At 34.4% G+C, this 25,531-nt stretch overlaps 2 protein-coding genes across 8 annotated transcripts in view; one reads left to right on the forward strand and one right to left on the reverse strand.

The window, feature by feature from the left end:
• shisal1a (shisa like 1a) overlaps positions 1-13,559 on the reverse strand; it is a 32,696-nt gene extending 19,137 nt beyond the window's left edge. The window contains exons 1-2 of one of the 2 annotated variants that reach the window (XM_058773647.1): positions 13,052-13,559; positions 2,504-2,643 (exon numbers count right to left, since the gene is read on the reverse strand). In XM_058773647.1, the coding sequence (XP_058629630.1) occupies positions 2,504-2,570 (67 nt within the window). In that variant the 5' untranslated portion in view covers positions 2,571-2,643; positions 13,052-13,559. Of the gene's footprint in view, positions 1-2,503; positions 2,644-13,051 lie in introns of those variants that run through there. The other variant, XM_058773648.1, reaches the window with a different exon arrangement.
• Positions 1-25,531, forward strand: part of si:dkey-14k9.3 (C2H2-type zinc finger protein) — a 67,943-nt gene that overhangs the window by 31,088 nt on the left and 11,324 nt on the right. For 2 of the 6 annotated variants that reach the window (XM_058773631.1, XM_058773636.1), the window contains exons 14-16: positions 13,081-13,148; positions 19,424-19,519; positions 21,803-23,630. The gene's annotated coding sequence lies outside the window, so the exon portion shown is untranslated. Of the gene's footprint in view, positions 1-2,509; positions 2,636-13,080; positions 13,149-19,423; positions 19,520-21,802; positions 23,632-25,531 lie in introns of those variants that run through there. The other 4 variants (XM_058773634.1, XM_058773637.1, XM_058773632.1 and 1 more) reach the window with 4 other exon arrangements.

The raw sequence follows: 25,531 nt of genomic DNA on the forward strand, positions 1-25,531 counted from the left end.
TAACTAGTTACATGACTGCAAAGAACATTCCATGAAAGAAATATTAAATATTCACAGATGTTTGAATAAGGGGTTTGTCCTCAAGTTACTTTTGGGAAATTGTGTTTCTGTCTATGTTAGAATTAACATGTCTGCACTCACTGGAGAATGGCAACAGAATGGTTTATGAATGACGCTCTGTGCCATTTCTCCATGATGTTCAGCCATTAGGTTTGTGGAAAAAAAAGAACTCAGTTCTCTGCTTCTTGCCATGCTCACTTTGGGGACAGGTTTCGCTTCATTTGAGATATTTATCTGTTCTGTGTCGGGTGAGATATGGCTCAGGAGTTACATAAACAATCTCAAACGTCTGTGTGTGATACTTCTGGCTCCGCTTGTCTGTTGAAATATCCTGGGGTGAATTCACTAAACAGTCGTGCCACTTCAGTGTGCACTAATTCAGCACAAAAACACTCTCAATCCAGTTTAAGCAGATGCTAAATGCATTGAAATGTGACATTTTGAGTAATTAGCATTTTCTATTTTTATTTTTTTTACTTGAAGTTTATTGAAACTTTGAAACTTTAGACAAAATATGTAATAATAAACATAATAAAAATGTCTCTTATGTGTGTGTATGCATCAAATTTGATAAATTAGCATTTAATGGTAATTTATTAATCACAACAAAAATATTTTCATTGCATTTACAATCTTTGAAGAATTTCTCTTGGTTTAATTTAATTGTTTATAAAGAAACTCTCTTTGCTTTTGGCAGTCAAAAACAGCCACAAAATTACATTTATATGTAAATATCAATTTTTATGCAAATATATATGCATACTAGGCTGACTATTCAAAATTATGGTGTTGGTATGATTTGAAATTCTTTGAAAGTCTCACATGCTCACTAAGGCTGCTTTTATTTGTAAATAAATAAATAAATCACAGTAAAAACAGTAATATTGTGAAATAATATTACAATTTAAAATACCTATTTTCTGTTTTAATATATTTTAAAATATCATTTATTCCCGTCTTTGCAATTCAGATTTTTTTGGTCTTTTGAATTTTCAGTATCACGTGATCCTTTAGAAATCATATATATACTGATTTGGTGCTCAAGATTTCTTATTATCAGTGTTGAAAACAGTTGTGCTGCTGAATATTTTTGTGGAAACCATATTAATTGTATTTTTTTTCTGGATTCTTTGAAAAGAAATGTATTTGAACAAAAAAAGAAAGAAAGAAAGAAAAAAGTAGTATTATAAATGTCTGTCACTTTTATCAATTTAATGCATTTTTGCTGAAAAAAAAACATTGAATTGGAGTATATATGTATGCGTAACAACACAAACAGCATTTGCAAATAAACAATTCATTCTTAGTGAATTCCCCCTGAGTGAGGTACATCTATCTCCGCTTGTCTTGAAACATTACAGAGCGAGTGAACGGGACTACAAAATGAAAAGGTATTTGTATAAGTATTCCCCAAATATTTCTCTCATTCAGTTCCTCTCCGTCTGTTACATCCTGTTACGACAGCATAGTCTTCAGAGCTGGATCCAAACACACATCTGTCATCGCCCTGGCCTTTAATATAATGGCAGAATCAGGCTTGAGGCTTTTGTACTGGCTGTTTATCTTACGGGAAATGTGGATGTAGGTATTGAATTCATCTGAGGGCCATTTGATGAAATGTTTGGCGAGATTCTATTGAGTAGATGAACAGTAGTAGTGGCTTATGCTTTGCATAAAGATTTCCATTTAGTGAGTTTTGCTGGGAGTTAAGTTGAAGAGTAAAAAAATGTAGATTAGATTCAGACTGAATTCAGTTAAATGTAAATTGCATGCAAGTTGTTGAACCAGAGGTTTATTAAAAAGTCAAAAAAGACTTTCAGTACAGATGAGATCATTTGTACGTCAAATTTGCATGTATGTGATCGAATCTTCATAATAAAGACAGTGTTATTTAATCAAAAATATGAATTTACAAATAATATATATTTCTGGAAAGCATCATTTTATGACTAGTACTAAGTCTTAAGATTTGCAAACATTTGCAGGTTTTTGTTCCAGGATGGTTATGGAAATTATTATAATTTTTTTTTAATAAAACAAAAATAATAATCTAATCTAATTTTTTAGGACATTTCAATTTATTTTGCACATGCTAGATGGCCCGTGAATTGCTTTCAGTGACATCATAGGCATTACTTTACCCTCTGCACGTGTTTGATGCTTGTCTAACAAATCACTGCACACTTTGCCAGGCAGAAAGAACAAATAGGCCAGTATTCAATCTTAAATGACTCATGTTGACTAATCAGTCCAAAAGCAGTCATCAGTAACTGTGAGAAAGTCAAAGTTGAATAAGAGTTTCTACCAGGTCAGGTCCTTAAAATTATGACTCATTCTGCAACACGTCCAAGTCATGACTTCTGAGGGCACATGCCTAACTGAGATTGTGTTCTAATGTAAAACTGCATAGAAAATAAGCAATATCTGTTTGATCTGGTCTTACCTGCAGTGGACAGCAGGATAAAGATGACGGCCAGGGTGTTGAAGGACCAGCGGCCGTTCATGGTCATCTCTCAGCCCTCATGAAGAAAGTCAACACATGCTCATTTCTCACCGCCTGGTGGTCATTTTACTCTGCAAGCTCTGGAAGAAAACACACACACACACACACACACACACAATATACAGATGTTTTAACTTTATATTCTCTGAACAAGACTTAAAAATTCAGTCATCATTTACTAACCCCCATGTTGTTCCAACATGAAATGTAATGGAGTGAACAACTTGTGCATTATTTTAACAAAGACATCTGTTGGGCTTGAGTTACACATGCAATAACTGATAAGATGGAGCTACAGCCGATCCTTTCATTATTGCTGTCAAAAGGGAACTGTGAGAGATTAACGTTTGAGATTTGAGAATATTGATGAGGAGAATCTTGGTTTGAAAAATGCCACACAATATGTGCTCATGACAAATAGATACAGCATGTTGCAAAGGATTAAATGCGATAATTCCTTATTGATGATTCCGTCCATGCTTGTCTCTGCATGTGTCTTTCTGATGAAAAGCACATTTTATAACAGAGCAATATGAATAAAGCTCTCCAGTCCCAACACAACATATCAAATCAAATCTCTCTGTCTAAAGCCTTTTCAAAGCCTCCGTATCCTCCCAGACCCTCGTGCAACTGTCGTGAGACACATAAGAAAAAGTATAAGATGCGCCAAAGAGGGTGTGTTTGGAATAGAATACTAACATACTTGCTACTGCATGCCACGCAGTATAACTGCATTTTTTGTGTATTGTATGTGGTCAGAGCCATGGCCTTGTGGTTATTACATTATGTACACAATGTGGCCATGAGCTCAAATCCGGCTTGTGTATTTTCCCATAACTATTGCAATTTTTATTTAAATAAAAGTGCCAAAAAATCCAAAACAATGCGTTGTAAAATAAGATAGATAATAGGAAATATATATTTTGATGATCATACATAAATATTGGTTAATTTAAATACTACAGGTTTATATATTTTAGATATTAATTTAATAATTGTTAATAATTATTTAATTATTACATTACATTTTTAAAGTAAATATCAAATTATGAATGTTTAATAGTCAAATATTTAGATTTTGTAATGAATCATTAATTCATTTTAATTGATGATTAATTAATTAATTATTTTTTTTCCCATTTGATTTAGTCAAATGGAAAATGTTCTAATGTTAGGCAGTCCAATCAATCAATCAATCAATCAATCAATCAATCAAATTAAGTTCTGGTTTATGTATTATTGCTTCATGTGGGCAACATTTCAAATATTTTCTTGTGTGTGTTCTATTTATATTAATATTTATTAAATATTATATATTTATTAGAATATTGTGATTAATTTATAATAAATAAATATTTACTTTAATGGACAATTATTAATTTAATATTAATTTAATAATCAAATTTAATAATTGTTTTTTAAATCACTTGATTTATTAAATTTGGATTTGCCAGTGCAGTCAAAACACTTAAAATAAATAAATAAATAAATACATGCATACATACATGCATAAAGTCACTATCGTTTATGGTTTATTTGTCATTGCCTTCCTGTATTGTAGTTAAATATAAAGTCAAGTCAAGCATATTGTATTCTGGAAAACTCTATCCTGGCACATTTTGTCAAATGTTGTAGGTTATGCAGGCTTCCCATGCATACAGAAACTTCACATACTGTGCACAGCATGTGTTCTTCATGATGCAAAAATAGAGAAAGCAGTATGCTATACAGTACCTAGAGACTAGCAAAGGACGCTGAAAGGGGCCAACAGGAGGACCACATGGAATAGATGCATGTGACCTACCTAAGACAGAGATCTTCATTCAGGAAGAGAGGAAATATGTCCCCTAAGCACAATCAACTATTGTTTAAATGGAGCTGCTTTGCATAATGCAAACATTGGACAAAAGGGATTTATGGAAATATGTGCTTAGTGTGTGTATATGTGTGTGTGTCTCTCCAGATATATTATTTATCATCAATCTTTCTTATCTTTCTCTGTGTTTATACAGCAGTCAGCATGTCTGTGTTTGGTTTACAGCTACACTCGCTCAAAGCTGGCCGTCTGTCATAACACGTCACCATGCCAATCCGCCTCTGTCACCCATGCAGGCCTCTGAATGGCTTGTTGGCAGTGAAAAACACTCCCTCTTGCCAACATGAAGAAAACAAACCATACACAGTTACACACACACACCAAAAGCTAATAACGTGTATCAATACGTATTCATATTCGGATAAGCCTATATGGCACAAATAAACACACCCTAAAATATTAGCTTCCAGACATATCTATTTGATTTCAAATCCTCCTGGTAACAGATAAGGTATGTTTGTTTGTATCCAGCGTGGAAATAATCAATAATCAACACTGTGTGTTATTATATATTGCCTCATGTTTTTACATTACTGTGCAGTTACAGATTCACATTGCGCAAAAAAACACCCTTGAGTTTTAACAATCAGATTTCCCGCTTTTTCTGAATTCCAAATGAGGTAATGACTGTTTACACGGTCATTATGCCTTAAGTCAAAGCTGATATCTTCATATCTTAATCGTATAAAGAAAGCAGCTCTGTTTGTGTTTATTGTTGCTTTAATACTCCGCCGAGGTCTGAGGAGATACCGAACATGTGCTGTTTGAAACCAAAGTTGCACTTTTATATGCTAAAAGCAGAAAACAAAAAACATACGGTGGAAAAAAACACTGTCCTACGCACATGCAAACAGCTTTAGTGTTACCGTGGAAACTCAGAGACATTCAGAAAGTATGTGAACAATAAAGGGGCAGTTTAGCCAAAAATGAAAATGACGCCATTGTTTGCTCACCCTCATGGCGTTCCAAACCTGTATGCCTTTTTCTTTTTTGTAACACGGAAAAGATATTTTGAAGACTGTTTCAAGACTGTTTTGTCCACAGGAAAAATCTGTGGAGTTTTATATAGTAAAAACAAGACAAAACAAAACAAAACAGAATAAACTAATAAACAAAATAATTTTTTTTTTTTTACATTTTTTGCATATTTGTCACTTAAAAGATTGAGATCATCAAACAAATTTTAATATTACACAAAGATAACCCGAGTAAATACAAAATGCAGTTTTGAAATTATGATTTCGTTTATTAAGGGAAAAAAGCTGTCCAGACCTGCCTGGCCCTACGTGAAAAAGTAATTGCCCCCTAAATCTAATAACTGGTTGTACCACCCTTTGCAGCAACAACTGCAATCAAGCGTTTGCGATAACTGGCAATGAGTCTTTCACATCGCTGTGGAGGAATTTTGGCCCACTCTTCTTTGTAGAATTGTTTTAAATCAGGCACATTGGAGGGTTTTCAAGCATGAATGGACTGGACTTTGACTAGGCCACTCCAAAACCTTAATTTTGTTTTTCTTGAGACATTCAGAGGTGGACTTGCTGGTGTGTTTTGGATCATTGTCCTGCTGCAGAACCCAAGTGCGCTTGAGCTTGAGGTCACAAACTGATGGCCGGACATTCTCCTTCAGGATTTTCTGATAGAGTGCAGAATTCATGGATCCTTCAATTATGCCAAGTCATCCAGGTTCTGAAGCTGCAAAGCAGCCGCAGACCATCACATTACCACCACCATGTTTGACTGTTGGTATGATGTTCTTTTTATGAAATGCTGTGTTGGTTTTACGCCAGATGTAACGGGACACACAACTTCCAAAAAGTTCAACTCTTGTCTCATCAGTCCACAGAATATTTGCCCAAAAGTCTTAGGGATAATCAAGATATTATTAGGCAAATGTGAGACGAGCCTTTGTGTTCTTTTTGGTCAGCAATGGCTTTTGCCCTGGAACTCTCCCATGGATGCTGTTTTTGCCCAGTCTCTTTCTTATTGTTGAATCATGAACACTGACCTTAATTGAGGCAAGTGAGGCCTGCAGTTCTTTAGATGTTGTTCTGGGTTCTTTTATGACCTCCTGGATGAGTCGTCTTTGTGCTCTTGGAGTAATTTTGGTAGGCCGGCCACTCTTGGGAAGGTTCACCACTGTTCCAAGTTTTCTCCATTTGTGGATAATGGCTCTGACCGTGGTTTGCTGGAGTCCCAAAGCCTTAGAAATGGCTTTATAACCCTTTCCAGACTGATACATGTAAACTATTTTGTTTCTCATCTGTTCTTGAATTTTTTTAGATTGCGGAATGATGTGTTGCTCTTTAAACATGCTTCACTTTGTCAGACAGGTTCTATTTAAGTGATTTCTTGATTCAACAGGTCTGGCAGTAATCAGGCCTGGGTTTGGCTAGTGAAATTTAACTCAGCTTTCTAAAATAATGTGGTTAATCACAGTTCTTTCATGATTTAATAGGAGGGGGCAATTAATTTTTCACATAGGGCCAGGCAGGTCTGGACAGCTCTTTTCCTTTAATAAATGAAATCATCATTTAAAAACTGCATTTTGTATTTACTTGCATTGTCTTTGTGTAATATTAAAATTTGTTTGATGATCTGAATCTTTTAACAAATGTGACAAATATGCAAAACAAAAATTCAAAACAGACCAAAAAGGTCAACCAAAATTTTATTTATTTTTCATATAAAAAAGTGAAAAAAAGCATGGCTCTCTGGTCTGTTTTTAATACACTTAATGCACATTTTTTTGTCACTTTTTCACTTTTGTATATGAAAAATAAATTTTGACCTAAAATTAGACCTTTTTGGTCTGTTTTGAATTTTTGTAGTGTGCGGGCAAATTCAGCTACCTTTTGGACTAAAACTTTCTTCTTTTTGTTCTACGCACCTGAGAACTTTTTGTTTGTTCTGAGCGCACACAATTCCTACTTGACAAATTTAATTATTTGATATAAATAATCATTAATATTATAATATTATTTAATAAATTCAAATTATTAATTTGATTTTAATAACCATACTTAAATGAATAGTATATTAATGAATAATATATTTATATTTATTTCATATATATGATATCACTTTAATAATTATAAATTGTATAATTTAATTATTAAAATTGAATAATACAATTTATTATTAAAATAAATTTTCAATTATTAACTTGATTTAATGATAATTAATTTATTAATTTAATGATCAATTATTCTTTTCAAAAGAAGATATTTTGAAGAATATTTTAACTGTTTTTCCCCATACAGTGAATTTTTAATATTTTATTTTTATTCTGCTTTGTAAAATTAATATTAAATGTTTTATATACAATATTAATTTATTTCTAATATATTAATATTTTAAATATTATACATATTGTAAATATTATGATACATAATTTATTATAATTATATTATATTATAATCCAAATTATTAATTAGATTTAATAATTATATTAAAATTGATATTATACTAATAAATAATAATATATAATAATATATTTATTAATGGTATATATGATATTACTTTAATAATTATAAATTGTATAGTTATTTAATTAAATTGTCAATTATTTGCGTATTATTAGGCATATTATAATATATAATAATAAAACTGTTTTTTCAGAATATTTTCTTATAATTCTTCTTCACAAAACAAGAATTTAAAAACATCATCTTTTGGTATCAGGTGTAGTACTTTGAATGGCTCTTGTTTTACAGGTGAAAATCTGTGATCTCCCCCATTTAAACCTGAAAGTTTTTCATATTTTCAGCAAAACTGAAAACAAAAAAAAAGATACATTGTGTTCCTCAGATGGATGAGTCCCTCAGAAACAGAAGTGTGGTACATATGGCTCTGAAATCTCTGACATTTGTGTCCAAATCTGCTAGCAGTGGCTCTCCTGGCAGTACATCACATAGCGCTCCACAGAAGCACAGAAGAGCGTGAAGGACTTTCTTCTCCCAGAGCTACACTACGCTGTGTTTATCTATCCCCTCCAGACCCTTGTGCATGTGTGAGAATGTAGGAGAGAATGGGAGACGCTCCTGTTGTCTTTGAGCAAACGAGAAATCACAAAATTCTCCTAGAGCTTCGCTGAAGTCATTGTTCCTCTCTGAAGATCAATTAATATTTATATTCATATGCTCCTACACACCCGCTGCCTCTGACTACTGAATAATAGAGTAGCTACTTACTAATTGTTTGTGAATGTTCTGTTGCTTGTTAATTTTTTATTACAGAATGCTTTGTAAACTAATGTAAGTTTAGAGGGAAACAATGCCAGATTGTGAGAAGATTCAACATCATCCTTTGAGACAAGTTCCTTTCTGTTCTTTTGGTTTCAAGGGGAGTTTTTTGACAGAATTGGGTAGAGGAGGTCTGTAATACCTGAGGAGAGGTATCCGTTAGCATCCCCAATCATCTCAGTGGCAGTTTTTGGTGCAGGACTCCCAGAAGTAGTGGACAGGTAAAAATATACAACAAAGAATATGTATATGCTACTTGCAAAGCATACATGTCTACTTTTTAATGTCCGTCTATGAGAAAGATGCTTTTTTGTTCACAAAATGCTGTCGGCAGTTGCTAACTGGATCATGCTAACTAGCCAAACTTGTTGGGTAAAGCAGCTAATCTGACTGGATAGACTCTATAGACATTCCTCTTAAAGGAAAATGAATGTGAAAGTAATACTATATTCAAAAGTCAGGCACTATATCATGATTTTGGATTGTTTTGCTCGTTAAACCTGACTGATATTCTCTGAGGTCTCTGAAATGTGCATGAGACGGATCTGGCGTGGAAAAAGAGCCTTTACAGTGCTCAACGCTCACTATCCGACCACACTATTCATATTCAAAAGCACCGCAGGACCAAATGCAAAGTGATACAGAATTTCAAAAATGTCCCTCAGTTATTGGTCTTTTGCTTTCTGCCTGGCAATTTGAAACTGCAAAAAACTTCCACTAGCACTCTAGCAACTTTACTGTGAAAAGATAAAGTCAACTGTCAGCTCACAAAAAGTAGTCCATTTTAGTAAATGCAAATCTATGAGGCTAATGGAAAAATTATTTTCCAAAATGTCAGATTTGTACTTTTATGCTTTTGGTAGTCTAAAAAAAACCCTCTAGACTGCGTCCAGGGATTAATGTGTTGGGATGAATTGAGAATGTGTGTGTTGAACACTGAGGAAAGGGAAGGGTACATTTAGATAACATGAAGTAACGTCATTAGCACTGCAGATGGTACAGTCTGTTCTCTGCTCATCCCCATAGTTACCATCAATACCCCTTACCTAAAATCACAAAGAATGGCACAGGGATAAGCACCTTCAAACACCTTAAACATCAGAGTACTGGCATTGTTATGTCCTGCTTTGAATTTACTCTTTGCTATTCAGGATTAAAAATTATTATTATTATTATTATTATGTATTTTTATCATTTAATAATTAATATTCTAATAACAAATTGACTGTTGTTGTTATATTAAAAAGTATGTTTCTCATAATAAAATATAATTATTATTAAAATATAACTTTTCTATAATAATAATAAATTAAACTATACAATAATAATATCTTTAAAAAGTGGCACATTGATGGGAAGACAACCTGAAAATCAGGGAAGTCTGGGGACAGTATGGCCATTAACAACAACGACAACAATAATAATACAATGTTTTATTATTATGATGATGGTGATTATTATTATTATTATTATTATTATCATCATCATTGACATTAAATAGTTTATCATGAGCCTTTTAAATAAATGATTTACCAGAATACTATTTTTAAATGTCATTAAACTCTAATTTGCCTATAATAAAAGTAAAACTAAACATTAAAAAGATGATAATTACTAAGTTATTATTATTATTATTATTAATGATAATTTTATATTTTTTATTTATTTATAATGTAATAATTAGTTTTTATTATTATACTAATGAAATAACTATTGTTGTTGTTTTTATTATTAAATTCAAATGTATTTTATTATTATTAAATATTATTATTTAAAATCTCTTGTCTGTATTAATAATAAAACTATACTTTAAACAATTTTATAATAAATTGGCTCATTGGTGGAAACCATCCTAAAAATATAAGCCTAGGGAGAATATGGTTGTTATAAATTGGTTGCTTTAATATGACCTGCTTTTGATCCTACATTTTTCAGTCATAAAGGTTGACTGCACTGATTGGCCGTTTAAATGAGAGATAAACAGCAAATAGCTTTTATATCCCCTCTTTCTCTGTCCATTTACCCAGTTCTCTGTCCAATTCAGCCCTCTATTGTTTTTTGTTGTGTGTTACTAAAGAGCTCTTTTATTGCTCCCCTGTGTCAGTTTTCTGCTGTAATGTGAATATGATGGAGAAAGGCTTATTTATTAAACACATTAACACACACTGTCTTTAAGCGACTCAGATGGCCCTGTGTGTACATCATGAACCCGAGGGAAGACATACCTGCAGTGTGATCGACTGCTCTTAGCTTTAAGCTATTACTGCCTCAGGCGGATTGGTGTTTAAAGCAGAGCATCAGGTGCAAGACTTGGACAGACTCCGAGAAATGAGAAGATTTTTGCCTTTCAAGTCATGTATTCAAAGCAAACTGGTCAGAGACATCCAGAGCAGGTTGTTTGTAATTGGGAAGAATCTCTTTTTCTCTCTGTCTCTGTAAAAGGCAGATAACCAATGCTGCTGGGGCAAAAGGGGGCTGAAATATGGCTCTCATTAATACTAGCCCCTTTGTTCTCCTAAATATATTTCTCACCTCAGAGAGATGACGTGTCGAGACTAAAATTAGGAGCCTAAATTTGGCTTCTGATTCAGAGAGAACATTTCGTAGACAGTGTTTCCTAAAGGTGTGAGAATAAATAATAATGCCACATTTCTGAATTTAAACTTTGGGATTTCAAAAGCCTTTAACCCCATGCTGGCAATCCAGGTTGAGTCACAAAAACTGAACCTGCCGTGACTCCTCTGGGCTGAGGTGTTTCTCTGTTAAAGATCAGCAATTGATATTTAATATTATTACTTTATCAAATACTTGATTCCGATTGGTCAGTCACAGCTTTTAGAAGATATTTCCTAATATTTTCTGTTGTCCATAGCAATGCTATTTATCAGACAGCAGATCCGGTGTATAGATGACTGTATAGTGCGAGGTTGTTATTGTTACTAAAAATAGAATTAAAAATTATTTTTTTGTAATTGAAATGAAGTTTAAATAAAATATAAATATTAGATGGAAAACGTAAGTGAAAATTTAAAATGTTACCTTAAGCAACTAACTGGAAAAAGTTTGAAGTACTGCAATTACTAAAACTGAAATAAATAAAAAAAATGACAAAGGCACATAACAAATTGATTAAAACTTAAACTAAAATAATAGCTAATGTAAAATATGAATAATATAATATAATATAATTCTAAAATAATGCTGCCTTATAGTGAGAATGACCTCAGAGGTATTTCTGTACCAATATTACTGTAATATTATTACAGTATTAGTATTATAATATTATTGTTCTTTTGGTTTGTCATCTTTATTAGGAAATGCATTTTTATCTACATAGGATAATGTATAGGTATGATTATGAAAAATAGTATAGTATTAATTTATATATATAATTTCATGTCAGGTATATCTCTGTTTTTTTTTTTTTTACTGTTCATTATCCCTAATTGAATTATTAAAAGTATTTAAATACATTTAAATAAATTGGAAAACATATTAATATAAATAAAATAAGTTATTATTATGAAAATGTATTCATATTTATATTATATATATTTATTTCTTTTTATTAAATTTTTTAAATGAATAATCCAAACCCAGAAGCTTAGAGCAGTAGTATTCTGGTCATGTTGACACTAGATGCGTCTAATCAAGCTGTGAGGGTTTCTTACAGCATGCTGTGGCACTCTATAAAAACCAGCTCGTGGGCTCCGTCCAAAATCACTCATCACTGTTCAGCTGAGGACGCATTCTGATAAACTAAAGCATGCTTGAGTACACCAACTGACATCCCAACCTCTCACAGACAAGAGAGCTGTCAAACACACGCAGAGGTGAGGAACCCAATTAGTAGTTGTGAAGTGCTGCTGGGATGCTTCTGTCATCTACAAATACACACGGAGGCTGAATGGATGCCCATCTGCTGTTGACTAAGACAAGTTCATTACATTTCCCCATGATCCCTTGTAAAAACAAGAAACTCGTTTGTTTCCAAGTTACCATCTCTCTAGATGTTCCCTTTCCAGTGCCAAGCAAAAGGAAAACTCAGACACTAAGGAAACACAAATCATTAGCAGTTCCTCTTTAACCTGTCTAATTATCTAAAGCTTGAAGCCCTGATGTATTGATATAATGTGACCAAACCGTTCCCACAATATTCCACATTAGCACAAAACAGTCAACCTCTTCACCCAATCAATGCTCAGAAATATCAATAACGTACCGCAACTTGCCTGTGAGTTCAATAAAACCAAAAAGGTCTGTTCCAAGTTCAGCACATGTGAGTTAAACATTTGGCTGCGCTTTTGAAAACAGAAAGAAAAGCGCATGTTGTTTTTTTGTTAATGAGAAGCAGAGAGTCAGTCTTACCTCTTTCTGTGTCTCTTTCTCTCTTGTAGAGCCAGTTTGCCTGATGTTACAGCATGTTGAATGAGGCTCTCCGATGGAGAACGGCACACACACACAGGTACACACTCATCCTGCTGTTTCCACTGAGCGTTCAGCCTGTCATCTGAAAGAGAAGATGAATGGAGGTAAAGGGGAGGAGAGGAAACACACACTTCTGCCCTCTACCTTCCATGCGCTGGGTCCCTGCACTTAAACTGAGCGCAGACAGAGCGAGCGAGAGAGTGAGAGGCAGAGGGAGGGAGCTGTGTGTGTGTGTGTGTAGGGGTAAGGTTTTGCCTATATTGAGAGGATAGTAAAACTTGAAATCACCTATATTGTGTGGAGCAGTCAAAGGTCCATGTCCATGAGAAAAACATGCAAAATGTTTTAATTAAAATTTCAAAATCCAGAAAATATTTTAAATTCTTGTACCGTGTTCGAATCCCGACCTGAGGACCTTTCCCGAACCCGCCCCCCATCTCTCTCTTCCACTTCGCTTCCTGTCATATCTGATCTGTCCTATCACAATAAAATCCAAAAATGTCAAAAATAAATCTTTAAAAATATATATATATTTTAAATTCTTGAAGTACACCAGAGTTGAAATAATGAGAAAAATTAAACAATAAATTAATGAATAAATTAATAAACAAATAAATAAATAATTTTAGAAAATTTTACACTTTAATTTCATGCAGCAAACATTCAAAACATTCTATTTAATCAGTTTTAAAATCATCCCGTTTTTCTATTTTTATTTTGCACAATGTAACATATCGCTTGATATTACAGTTTTTAATTTACTTAAATTAGCCCATATTGGATATGTATGAATGTATTAGATATTTCATTATGCACGCTCATTACTTTTGCCGTGAACTAACATTCAAAAGTGAATTTTTAAAAACACTAATAATTAATGAATATCCATTTTTCATAGTGCACACTATAAATTTATTTAATGTGAATTCACTTGTAGTATTTAAAATGATTTATTTATTGTTTGTTTATATTATTGTTTATTAATTATTGTTGTTCATTTTTGAAAATGATTATTATTATTTTAAAAACTATTCATTTACATAATATACAATTTTATTATTCAGCCATAACATGAAAAAATTTGTTTACTGGATCTAGCTAGAATTGTAATATTGGTGCATCGCTCCGATAGATAGATAGATAGATAGATAGATAGATAGATAGATAGAAACATGATTTAAACATCTATGTGTGTGTTTATGAGTGGGTGAATGCTGCTGAATCTGTGTGTGTGTGTGTGTGTGTGTGTGTGTGTGAGAGAGAGAGAGAGAGAGAGAGAGTGAGTGGGTGAGTTCTTCAACATGTGTGGCAGGATCTGGATATAGTCCAACAGTTGAAGGCAGAAGGTCAGTATTGGCTCACTAATGAGGGATGGTCTGGGTGTGATTCTGACAGCTCGCTAGAGCTCAATCAACCAGTCTTTCTCAAGCACACACACACACACACACACAATCGTCCTCCTCGGTGTAGCTCAAAACCACCCGTTCCATGGACGAAGATCTTCCCTTCCTGATAGAAAATGTGTGTGATAGATGTGTGTGTGTGAGGTCAAAATCTTTCTGTCCTCATATGACCCAAGTGAGAACATTCAAAACCCAACAGTAATACAGTTCAGTTCAGCTCTCTCAGTTGTAAAGCATCAGTATCGCATTTATTCTGCTTGATCTCTGTGTGAAGCTGGAATATGAAACAGAAGCTTAAGAGCTAGAAAGGTCATATAAATGACTGGCTTCTCAATAAGGTCATTGCAGAATAATGGAAGGTCTCTGGTACATGTTGTGTGGTTAGATTTATACATTCAGGTAACATATGTTAAGTATTTAGATATAAAAGTGTGTGCATATCATTGCCCACACTCCAAAATTCAGAATGAAATTGCTCTTTTTATACCATTTGAAGACTTGTCTTAGTATTAAAGGCCTGAATGCTGAGCTGCAGCGAAACAAGAAACGCATGTTTCTCTTAAAACCAATAAATTAAAAGAACATCATGAACAAATTTTCATTGATATAGATGCTAAAATAATCATTCAGGCTTTATGGGAACACAATGGCTCGAATCCAGGTTTGGAGATTCCAAATGAATTTGTCTAGAAAAGGAAATAAAAGGAAAAAATGCAACTTTTCACAACTTCCTTTGAGAGCAGGAAAGTTTAAACTGTTACTGTTTATAATTTTCCATCTGTTTGTGTTCAAAAAACAAGAAAGGTACTGTCAGTTATCTTCAATTTATTATTAAACTTAATAGCACAATGCTGTTTTTTTTAACCTAGGCTCGTTGGAAAAACATACCTATACATACAATTGAATGCAGTTTCTAACAGAACTGAACACTAGTGGTAGGAAAACACCAACAACTTTTATTCTTTTTCACAAGACTTATTTTCGTGTGGTTCCTCGAACAAAAATATGTTATGACCTCGACGCACTTTTATCACAGTGCATGATTTGTAAACTAAAAAATGTTAATGTTTGCATCAGATAACCAGATCCATATGTTTGGCTTTTCTGACATAGTAAACTTGCTCGGTAGCTCACCTGGTGCAGCATTAATTAATTATGGCTGAGCCATGGTTGCATCAGCAAATGCATTTTCATCTCGCATTTATGTCTCCACAGGCACATTTTTCCATTGAAACCGTCTCACATTCATTCACTAAAACACCCTCACGCACCTTTGCAGCAGAATGCTTTGCTACTGCAACACGCAGTACTGCATCGAGCACCTGAAGCAGGACAGCTGCATTATGACACACCTCTGCAGTCCACATGACACGCGCCGACACACTTCCACACACACCATGAATACCCACACAAACTTTTCTGCAAGTGTGTTTCCTCCTCCTCTCTCCCAACACACACACACACGCCAGCAGATACAGTTCGATATCATGTTCACATTTAATGGCTTACATTTGCTCACTGCTATTAAATATCTCCAATGTCACACCCACATCAACAAACACATGTTCATCATTCACTCTGAAACCCGGCCACAAATGAGCATGATTCATTTTGATGAGCTGCACACGTGAAATTGTGAAGACGCAGCAGTATCTGATCGCACATGAGCAAATGTGTCTGTCAGCACAGTCTGATGAGGTTAAGCTTCAAATAAGTGTCGGATGAAAAAGTAAAAAAAAAACATAGAAAATGCTCAGCAGTTCAGTAATGTTTCTTCAGACAACTACTGTATTGATGACATTGCATGTAAAGACAGGATCCAAAATTACGTTTTGAAGTGAGATGGTTTACTACAAATGGTTTACTAAATATTTAACCCAAAACAGATTTATTTATATATATATATTTAAAAATCATATAATATTTTATGTATATATATAAAACACACAAATATAAAAAAGTATAATTAAATAAATATAAATATTATCTATCTATCAATGCCGCTCTCAGATTATATGGAAAGAATTGTAGTGAATTGTGTTATTTTTCTGTAGTAGATGGTTGGTTTGTATGTCTCATTTCACTTACATCAAACTCTTGCTCTCTTGATTCATTTTGCATTTTGCAGATCTTAAGTTACCTTAATCCTAACATTTTTTCCTTTCACTTGACGAGAATGAATTTTAGACCCTGTTGACCGGCGTAAGCATGGGAATGAAAACACATCCTGTGCTATACACCACATCATTATTTCATGAAGATGTTGGTGGCATCTCATGTTCCACAGCAGGCAAGTGCGACAGGCTTCTGATCCGTAGCTCTTTTTTTGTAGAGCAGAATGACACACCTCCTGAAGAAACAGCAGGTCTGGGGAAATAATGACTGGGTGAGGAGGATACATTACAGACAATACACAAAGTGAATGAAAGAGAGAGAATAAAAACAAGCCAAAACTGTTGTCAAACACCCAAGAGGAAAACTATTTTGATGTCTTGTCATGTATGTTAGTACATGCTATTCTCATTAGCTTACTATACATTTTAGAAATATACAACCTATATACAACATTTTACTGTGGCCAATCATTTGGACACCACTTATAAAGAGCATCAGAAAGAAACTGAGGTAATTAGTGGCAGAGAGACAGATAAAGATGGCAAGGAAGGCAAATGGAAAGAGATGGAACCCGAGGGAGGGATTTGCTCCTGCCAAAGTTTGTCAGGTGAAATACAGTTTAGCAAAGACCTCCTCCTCACCTTCCTGTTAGTGGAGCTGGCTTTTATCAAGATCACCAGCTGCCTGGAAGAACATACTGAGATAGAGACTGAAAAAAGAAAGCAAGCAGGAAAAGATAAACTTTAAAAGTCAGATTGGTGAGTGATGTCCGAATTTCTGCGACAAAAACCAAAGCAGCGCTCGCCTGGGGACCAACTGACAGAAAATGAAAAAGCAACTATTTTTTGTCCTATAGGTTGTTCTTTTGTCTTTGATTTGGCAAAAAAGACAGAGGGTTAGCTTTCTTAAAAGCAGGAATCAAATTCTTTCAAGTTTTTTTCAAGTCTTTTCATTTTATTAAAACACTCGACAGCTACTAGATTTAGGCTTTTGGTTCTTGTGAGACAGATGGGTTAAAATCAGTGATCTGAAGACAGCGTCTTGCTCTCTTTCTAATCACTCAGAATAAATTTAGCAGCACGTTTTTACTGATCTGCAAAGAACTGCTAATTAAAGGTAAATCAGTCTGCACTGTGTAAACCTCTGTGCTAATAGAGCATCGATTTAATCTACATCATTTAGCTCATTTGAGGCTGTGTATGCTTTACAGTCTTGTAAATGTGCCAGTATTTTATTGTAGCATATGGTGTGCTTCTTTGAGGAACAACAATGGAAGAAAATACATATTAGTCCTAGTTCTGTAATAGTATTCTGGTCGTCTGCAATGAATCATTTTATAATAACCGATTTAATCATGATTATTGTGGAAATTCTGTCAGTGCTGATACATATTGTGCTTTCAGACTGACGTGAATTATTCTGCACCGTTTTGAGGCAGACAGCCATTGTTATATTAAAGTTGGCCTCATCAGGAGAAGTGGGAGCAAATACTCTTCTTCCATTAGGTTTTCTGAAGGCAATGTGTTAAATGTCCTATAATAAGGACAGAGTGATGTAACAATGGATGTGTGCCATGAGCTGCAGAGCACAACCAATGAGTAACAAAGGCTGAAGGCTTTGGGCAAGGTAAAGGAGTCTCGGGAGAGAACAGCTATAGTTTCACAGCTGTACCTTAAACGTTTAATAGCTGGGACACTTTTAAAGTGTCAGCTCGTCACTAATACTTTTTAGGTTGGGCTATATTTTAGACAATTTTACTGCACAGGTCTTAAAAGTACAATGTGCAGTGTGATTCAAATGTATACAGTTATAGTATAGATAAAAAAATGTAAAAAAAGAAGAAGAAAATAAAAATTCTAATTAGCTAAAATTATATTGATATATTAAATATTAAGTCTAATAATTTTTACAATAAAAGTAATATATTACTAAAATGAGAATATTACAATATAAGATGGAGTAATAATATAATAACAATAAAATATATATAATAACAATTAATAATAATATATTTATATACGATTATTAAACAATTATGATCGATTGTTTAAAATTGCTGAGTATAATTAATATAATAAAATAAATAATAATTTTAAATAGATTCATAATTTTAAACCACTGTAGTTAACTATATTAATACAGTTAATCATACACATATAATGATTTTGTTTTCTGCTTTGTCCAGATGTCAGTTGACCCGTACCAATAGACAGAGCTCAGTGAATTCAGTTGGTTATAGTGATTTCAAGCTTGCAGATCATTGACGTACAAGGTCAGGGTTTAGATAATATGTTTAATTTAGAAGAACTCCTCCCTCTGATATTATTTGGATATGTTTAGAGATGGCAAGCACTGTCATCACCACCACTCTGTTGCCATGGCAAGACAAACACAGCTGTTTACAAGACTTCATTTGAAAGACTGAATGAGTGTTAGTGTCAGTCTACAGTTTATTATACAGAAGCAAAAACAGAGCATCTTCTGTCTTCACATGACATGCCCTAAAAATTGGGCACTGCCAAATCATCTAGTATCATGAAATATTTTTGATTTATATATGTATATCTAAATGCTTGCAAAAAATAAATGAATCAGATACAGTTCACTGCCGCCAACATCAATGAAGGTGGCATAGATTTGAGAGTTTTATTCAAGTCATTTAGCACCTGACAGATGCACTTGATTGTGATGTAATGTTAAATCTAAGTGGGAGGAGAAAAGTAAATGAATGGACCAGTCTGAGGGGCGTGTGGGTGGAGGACAAGATCTATTTTTGTTCTTCTTTTTTACACAGGAGTTGGAACACATGACTATAAAGCATTACAGCTGGACTTTGAGGAGAACATGTCTGAAGATGCAGAAATATAGTGCTTTTCCAGGCTCAAACACGGTACAACATTTATGTCCCTGTCTCTAGTAACTATGGAAACACTTTGACTTTTCTTCGTTTTTTTTCTACTAAACTGCAGAACTAGATAAGCATCCCTGCATAATTCAGTCTAAACTGTCTTTTTGGTCTGTTTTAGGTTGGTTTAGCTGGTTGGCCAGCTGGTTTGGAAACCATCCAACCACCTTAGGCTGGTTTCAGCTGAAATTTCAGTTAATAATTCATGCATTCATGAAGCATTTATGCTCAAACATCAAACTCATAACCACTACTACCTTTCCTATAGGTCTCCCTGTCTTTATGTTTGCTGCATATACCTTCACAAGGTCATCTAAGCATGGATCCATAGAAAACGTATTCTAGCATGTCCTTCGAGAACAATTGGTATAAATAGATACGTCACCTCAGGCTCCAAAAGAACGTTGGCCAATGTCCAGACCTGCACAACAACTGAAGGTGACTCAAGACCTGAGAAAGTGACATTGCTGATGCTTTTGCTGTGATTGTGACTGTCACACGGCTAATGATTTATTATTGGTACCTGCAGAAAGCTGGCTGATGGATATGTGCAGGTTATGGGATATTACCAACCACTCATGTGGGACAAAAAAAGATTAGATGGAAATGGATGCTAAAGGGGCAAGAGCTTTTCGGGCCAAAAAGAATCTAAAAAGAGTTTCTAATAAATGGAAATCCAAAACTCCTGGAATGATTATAAGACTATCCTCGTTTTGATGCGATTAAGCCTGTTAATCCAACCCAAGAGTGCTGGAAGAGGACAGAGTTTAAAGGCGCACGCAAACACAAAGCAGCTGTTTTGGCCCCATTCTGCCGTTCATGAAAACTGTTATTCATTTTATTTATTTATTAAAAAAATGCACATTTCTTTTATAGATGCAGACTGAGTCGTCGAGCTGTTTGGGGCTTACTGCTACGCTCCTGCTTTTCCCAGAAAAGTGCATGGCGCAATGAAAGTATTTATGAGATTAACTTACGGCAAAACAGAAACTATCGCTCTCACATCTACTTTTCTCTGAAAGTTTAAGTGTGGCATTATTTTTGTTGTGGCATTACCTGATTTGCATAATTGCTTTAGTTGAATCGGGTGCTAAAACAACACAAATGAGCAAGGCAATCAGTGGACGCAACACAAGTGAGACTTTTTGAACATTAATTGGGTGGATAATACAGTAAATGTCGGTATTCACGGTCAGCTTGTCTGTTTCCTACACGGCAAGGTTGACAGGATGTAGCGGTTACCATGGTGATGCATCTGCTCTGGTAAAGTGGGCCTTAGGATTCGAGAGGAATTCCATAAAATGATTTTCTCTTACTTTTCATTAGAGGCTGATTGCATTGGGATAGACTCATTTAGGAGCTTATTAGATTGCAGCTTGAGGAGAATCTAGAAATGTAATGACATTATGTTGTGTCAGTTATATCTTTTCTTCTTCACCTGTGTCTTCACTTATAGAAATATGCACTCTGATTGGCTTGGCTTGTCAAAGTGAACTGTTATCAGAAAAACTCAAAATGCAAGACTAGAACATATTGTAGTTTTACAAGGCTCTGACAGACCCGCCATCTTTTCCTTCAGAGGAATTGGTTGTGGACAGCTGATGTGACAGTATCCTCCTGGAAAAGTAGTAATGAACTAAATTTGCATTTCCTAAAGGAAATACCAGTGCTGGAACACGGCAAATGAATAATATTAAATATGTAGGGTAGTTTAGAGCTTAGCCCTTGGTGAGTAAATGAAATGGCCTTTTTGAGCCAATTTTATGTCATCCTGACAATCAGCATGCTTCTACAACAATCAAATAAAATATTTAAATATTTAAAAAATAAATAAATATGGTATTTTTATGCTACTTTGTTTTATATAAATATTTTAATTTGATTAATTTATTAATTGTGTGTGTATTAGACTAAAATAAAAAATAAAATAAAAAATATAATAAAACAAAAATAATACATTCTAAAAAATAAAAATAAAATAAGTTATTTAAAAATATAAAAATTATATAACAAGATAGTTGAATATAATATAGATAGTTGAATTTTAAAAAAATGTAACCAGGATAGTTGCAGGATAGTCAGTATATTGCTGTCACACAAGCTCTGCACAATGATGTTTATTTTTCTTTCATATCAGGTCTACATGTAATCAAATCCCTGTGTGTACATAGGTAGACCTGCAGAATCTAGTTTATTCCAAGCTGAACCTTCTGAATATCTGAAAAACCTATATTTATAAAACTGAACATTGGTTTATTTTTGTTCCAGCTTCTTCCGTCCCACCCTTCCAGTCCTTAATCTCCCCTCATCTCGAGACACAGGGCAACAGGTGATGCTTGGAGATACTTCACACGGCCTCATTTGCAATGATGGCAGATTGCAATCAACAGGTCAGACGAATAATTAAAGAGGAAAAAGGATGGAGGGGACGGAATGATGAAGAGGGGATGAAATTATTATAAGCATTGTACCGAACGCAGGTTTGAGCTTTGAAGGAATATCCTCATCAACACCACCATCATCATCATCACCTTCGTCCATCTTAATGATTGGTGTTTGTATGAATGATGCTTCCTCTCAGCTAATCAGGAGTATGCATGAGTACCCTCGCTTTCTCAAGCATTTAATCAGGCCTAATCAGCGTTAAAAATCTGCTCGCCTTCTACTAGTATACGTGTTCTCATCTTACAAAAAAAAAAAACACACAAGTCTCACCAAGCAGCTCAGAAAAATGCGTTTGATATTCTGAAGGCTGAATAAAACCAAATATGACATTTCTCAAGCTATTTTTCTCTCAAAAAGAAACTTGACTTCCTTCGAAAACAAGCCAGACATTTCCATCCTTTTTAGCTCGCTGAGTGATTTGTCACCGTTCGAGCGAGAGCAGCAGGAGTGTCCTTTATGCCAGTGGCTGGTGTATCATTGACCCGTGAATTGTATTTGTTGATAGGTCACCATCTGTCACCCTGGACCAGATGAGCAGGCTTCGGGACGGAAAATGTTATCACTGAAATGGCAACATGTGGATTGAGGGAAGTTTTGGGAGCTACAGGACAATTGGATCCCAGGAGACAAAAAGGGCCCTATTAAATGGATCATTTTTTCCTTTGCTGAATTCTAACGAAAACTATTCTCACCAAGCTCTGACTGGCATCGCTGTTAATGAGAAAACGAGATCCACAAAGTCAATAATCTTAATCAGGTGGAGCTATTTTGAGAATGAAAAGGCTGAGAAGAAGGGGAATGTTAAAACCACTGACAATTAATAACATTTAAAAGGATTCGTAGAGCCACAGTTGCTGGGAATGTGTCGCAATTACCGTGTTTACGAAGTTAAATAGATGTCGTTGATGGAGGAACATGCAGTCAGGGGGTTTCTGTAACTTTGAGTAATCAAAGTAAGAAAGAAAACCAAGCATGGCTCACTGGAAAAACATGCCTTTTGCAACTTTTTTGCAATATGATATTCCAATTATTATTGATTATTTCTTTTTGTGCATTTCATCACACTTTCAATGTGAAAGGTCCAATGAGTGCCACTAACCGTCTGTTAAATTTGATCCAAAATGGATAAATGTGAATCTGGCAATGTTATGTTGGTTGTTGTGCGTATGTTGTCAGTTCAAAAATGAAATATTTGGTGAGTGGTGCTAAAAGGCTAATTCTCTATCATGTTTGAAAATAACGTACCAACTACACTAAATTCTGACCTAAACCTAACCAAGTGTTAGCAAAAACAAACATGAGATAAAACTAATTTGCTGAAGCAACCATGACATTTTAGCCTGCTTCGATAAGTCTTGGCATTGCAAGTGCAGTAGCTACCGAGCAAGTTTACCAAGTCAGAAAATGTAATGCAAACATCAAAATGTGCTAGTTTACAAATAATGCACTGATGGTAAAAGTGTTTATGGACATAGCATAGTGCCAGAACAAATTTAGGTTATAAAAAAAATGTTGTATGAACATTGTTTTGAAATGTTTCTAAAAGATTGAAATATCCAGGTTTCTTGTCATAGTTATAACGTTATTTAAAGGTTACAAAAACATTTCTTACAACATTTTACTAACTTTATTTACACTCTAAATATAACATTATTTGAACATTTATTTTTAATATTATGAGAACTTTATAATGTTTTCTTGTAACATTATTTAAAGGTACAAGAACGTTTCTTACAACATTCTACTAACTTTGTTTACCTAAAATATAACATTATTTGAATGCTTATTTTTAATATTCTAAAATATTAAATTGTAAATTTTCTTGTTGCGTTTATAATGTACTTCAAAGGTTATATAAACCTTACTTATCATGTTCATCAATACAAATAACATCATAAAGATGTTGCCTCTCAGAATTATGAGAACGTACTGTATATAAAATATTAATAAAGAACGTTAATAAAAGTGTTAATTTCAGCTGGAAATGTCAGTGAATTTGTATGTAAAGGAACGTTTTTTTGAAAAAACATTTTTGTAGGAAGTAGCACATTTTTCAATCAAGTCTATATTGTAGAAAACAGTAAACATAAGGCTGTGATTACAGTTACCTTTTCTGAAATTCTGTTTTTTGCGTACACACATACAAATCACTCATTTGGTCGTTCATTTCGAGAACAAACCTGAGGTAGTTCTTTGCCCAGGCTTTTAATTTCAGGAAGAAATTCAATTATGATGCCGTGTTGACGCAATTAAGATGATTTGTACGCAGGCACTTGTTTACCTCTCGTTCTTGGCCGAAAGGTTTCCATGGTGACAACTGGCTAATGTTGCCCCTGTTGAAAAGCTTCAGTTGTTCCTGAATATTCGATCATTACATTAAGCAGCAAGACCAAAGGCCCGACCTTCTGTCAGTGAGGAAGTGGCCATCCTTACTGAAAGATTCATGCTATTGACAAGGCTTTTCATATCGCCGCATTGGTCCAAGTCCTCTTCGATGATGTCCTCTGAGAAGACAGATGGCATTTGGATTTCTACCATTTTCTGAGAGCCTGATCTCTAGTGCCAGAGATTCCATGGCGACTGTACCGTGAACACAGAGACTGCGAAAGAGGTCAAGTGCTCTGAGAGAAGTGAACAGCTTCTCAGAACGAGCCGGCTGTTAAGGGTCAGAGTAAACATTACAGGGTGGCAAATCACTCAAACTCTGCGCCGTAAATTTCTATGCTCTGAATGAGGATATTTAAGGCTCAATGAAGCTTAAAAGAGAGCGATAGCACATTCGAAGCGATAAAACTGTCTCAGTAATCATTAATCTGCTCTTAATTCGTCTTAATCTTCTTTGCTGCTGTTGCAACGCAGGCTTCTACAATCATTTCACCAAGTGGAAAGCGAGTAGTTACTTTACGCAGTTAGGGAAAACAGGACATTTCGAGGCCAATCGTTCAAGACACATTTGTTTTGGTTCTGTTTGCTATCTCTGAATCCTCCAAGCGTCCAAAAAGGAGTGATAACCTTGGGCTCGGGTTTCAGGTGTCCTCCAGCAGTAGAATAAACAGAAACTTTAACTTAGGCTCACGGAAGGAATTTATGTATCTGGCTTCAATACAAAGAGACTGCCTGATAAGACCTGCAACGATCAGGAAGATTTGTGGAGTGAGAGAGAAAGAGAGAGAGACATTCTGAATGTGTTTGCTTGTGCAAAGCATCCTATGATAAAGCACTGGCATCTGGCATCTGTGTAAAATATATTAGCTTATAATAAATCTAAAATCAATGTCAGTATTCTTCTTGCCATAAATTCTTCCTATGTACATGAAGTCGCTATTTATGTTTTAGCTGCTTGGCTCACCAAATAACAGCAGTAGATTACAAACAGCTTGCTATAAATACAATATAGACAGAATCCAGAAACTCAAGCCAATCCCCAAAAATAAGAAAGAAAATATTCAGAGAGGGTTGACAAATTGTGCCTACTGACATTTTTACGTTCTATCTGCAGTGTTTTTTGGAATAGGTAATGGTGCAAATGTACCTACAACACATGTAACGTTC

This window comes from Onychostoma macrolepis, chromosome 04 (genome assembly GCF_012432095.1).
Source record: "Onychostoma macrolepis isolate SWU-2019 chromosome 04, ASM1243209v1, whole genome shotgun sequence".
Lineage (NCBI taxonomy): Eukaryota > Metazoa > Chordata > Actinopteri > Cypriniformes > Cyprinidae > Onychostoma > Onychostoma macrolepis.